Raw genomic sequence first — 2158 nt, forward strand, 5'->3', positions numbered from 1 at the left:
TACAGCTAACTGATTCAATTCCCTAATTACTGCTTGACTAGCTAAATTAATTTGGTCACTTTCTTAGCCAGATTCTTCCCACGTTTTATGCTATCCGTTTTCCCCCTTCTGCCTATATATACTCAATGGTTTTCCCAGCCAAATTACACAACAACAATCATTCTTCTCTCTTCTCTAAAAATATCTAAACACGAAATTTTATGTTCTGTTTTCTAGGCAAGTATTCTGAGTTCCAGTCGGGTTTGTGAGTGCACATAAACTCCGGCGCCGTGCTTATCCTGGAGGGCGACCGCTTCTAGTCTACTGCACCGGTTGGTAGCGCGGAATTGTCTTTTAGGTCAGTGGCTCTCCACGACGCGATTATTGTTAGTTTGGTTCATGCATCAAGAGATAAGTAATTTCTGTTTTATTTCTTAGTAGTATAACAATCTAAAAGACTATTATGGCTTCCAAATTTCTGATTCCTGACATGTCTAAGTTAGAACTACTCGATGGAAAGAATTGAAACGTTGGGCTGTTAGGATGCGTGTTTTTTTGGAGAAAATTGATGTTGCATATGTTCTTGATGATATTGTTGAATCTGTTGATGGAGATGATTTGTCTGAAAATGATGTTAAATTTGCTAAAGATGATAGAACCTCTAAGGGCATGTTGTTGCATTACATGTCAAATAATTTGTTGGATATTTATATGAGTTTTTATCATGCTAGGGATATTTGGGATGATTTAGAGAAAAAATATGGGACTGATGATGCTAGTACTAAACGTTATTGTGTTAGTAAGTGGTTGAGTTTTCAAGTTGTTGATGATAAGCCTATTATTGATCAGATTCATGCTTATGAGAATGTGTATATTAATATGGCTGCTGAAGGTTTGTCTATTTGTGGTATTACCCTTGCTATTGTTTTAATTGAGAAACTCCCTCCCTCTTGGAAGGATTTTCGTAACCAATTGATGCACAAAAAAGAAAAATCTAACCTTAGAGGAGCTTGTAGGACACCTCAAAATTGAGGAGGAAAATCGTATCAAAGACAAAGGCCCTTCTATTTTTCCTTCCTCTTCTTCTGCCAAATCCAATCTTGTTGAACCCAAACACAACAACCAGTCCAAAGCCAATAACAGTTCCCTTAAGCCTAAAGGGAAGGTTCAGAAGTACAAGTTTAAGGGTACCTGTTTTGAGTGTGGTTTTACTGGTCAAAAGGCTAAGGATTGCAGGGTCACGAAGAAGAATAAGAATGGGCAAAGTCAAGAAAATCTTATTGAGGATTATAACGTTATTGTTGCTGTTATTTCATAAGCTAACTTTACATGTAATGCTATTGAGTGGATTGTTGACACTGGAGCTACTAAACACATTTGCGCCAACAAGGACATGTTAACTACCTATGACAAGGTTGAAAGTGAAAATGTCTTCATGGGCAACGCATATTCTTCTTCTATCCAAGGTAAAGGGAAGATCGTTATCAATCACTCTCACTTCTGGAAAATTGCTTACTCTCACTAATGTTTTGCATGTTCTAGAAATGCGCAGGAATTTAATTTTTGGCAGTATGCTCGTGAAAGCTGGACTGAAGCTCTCTTTTGATTCTAATAGATTGGTTCTTACTCACAATGTGAAATTTGTGGGGAAGAGCTTTTGTAATGGGGGGCTTTTTACTCTTGATGTTAAAATTGACACTATGAATAAGAATGCTAGTACTTCTTCTGCTTATATTGCTGAGTCTATTGATTTATGGCATGCTAGATTAGGCCACGTTAATATTGATTCAATCAAAAGGCTTAAAAATTTAAATTTGATTCCAAGTTTTTCTAACACTGATTTTTCGAAATGTCAAATTTGTGTTGAAGCCAAATTTACAAAGAAGTCATTTAAATTAGTAGATAGACAGACTGAAGTACTAGAAATTGTTCATAGTGACTTGGGTGATTTTAATAATCATGAAAGTAGAGGGGGTAAAAAGTATTACATTACTTTTGTTGATGATTGCTCACGTTTTTGCATGGTTTATCTTCTCAGGTCTAAGGACGAAGCTGAGGAAATGTTCCTCAAATATAAAGCTGTGGTAGAAACCCAATTGGAAAAAAGGATTAAGCGGGTTAGGAGTGACAGGGTGGTGAGTACAACCGTGACACTCTTAAGGCATTTTGTGAGCAACTT

At 36.5% G+C, this 2158-nt stretch overlaps 1 protein-coding gene across 1 annotated transcript; it reads left to right on the forward strand.

Annotated features, from left to right (window-relative positions):
- The first annotated feature begins 522 nt into the window (after window positions 1-522).
- Window positions 523-1297, forward strand: LOC110701670. The gene is made up of 2 exons (XM_021879283.1): window positions 523-871; window positions 984-1297. Exons 1-2 carry the CDS (start codon window positions 523-525, stop codon window positions 1295-1297), a joined length of 663 nt encoding a protein of 220 aa, XP_021734975.1.
- Window positions 1298-2158: the final 861 nt, after the last annotated feature.

The sequence above is a fragment of the Chenopodium quinoa genome, unplaced genomic scaffold, assembly GCF_001683475.1.
Source record: "Chenopodium quinoa cultivar QQ74 unplaced genomic scaffold, ASM168347v1, whole genome shotgun sequence".
NCBI classification, from domain to species: Eukaryota; Viridiplantae; Streptophyta; class Magnoliopsida; order Caryophyllales; family Amaranthaceae; genus Chenopodium; species Chenopodium quinoa.

Coding starts and splice junctions, on each gene's coding strand:
- LOC110701670 (XM_021879283.1), top strand. CDS start 523: ATGCGTGTTTTTTTGGAGAAAATTGATGTTGCATATGTTCTTGATGAT. Junction 872..983: donor TATTAATATGGCTGCTGAAG/GTTTGTCTATTT, acceptor ATCTAACCTTAG/AGGAGCTTGTAGGACACCTC.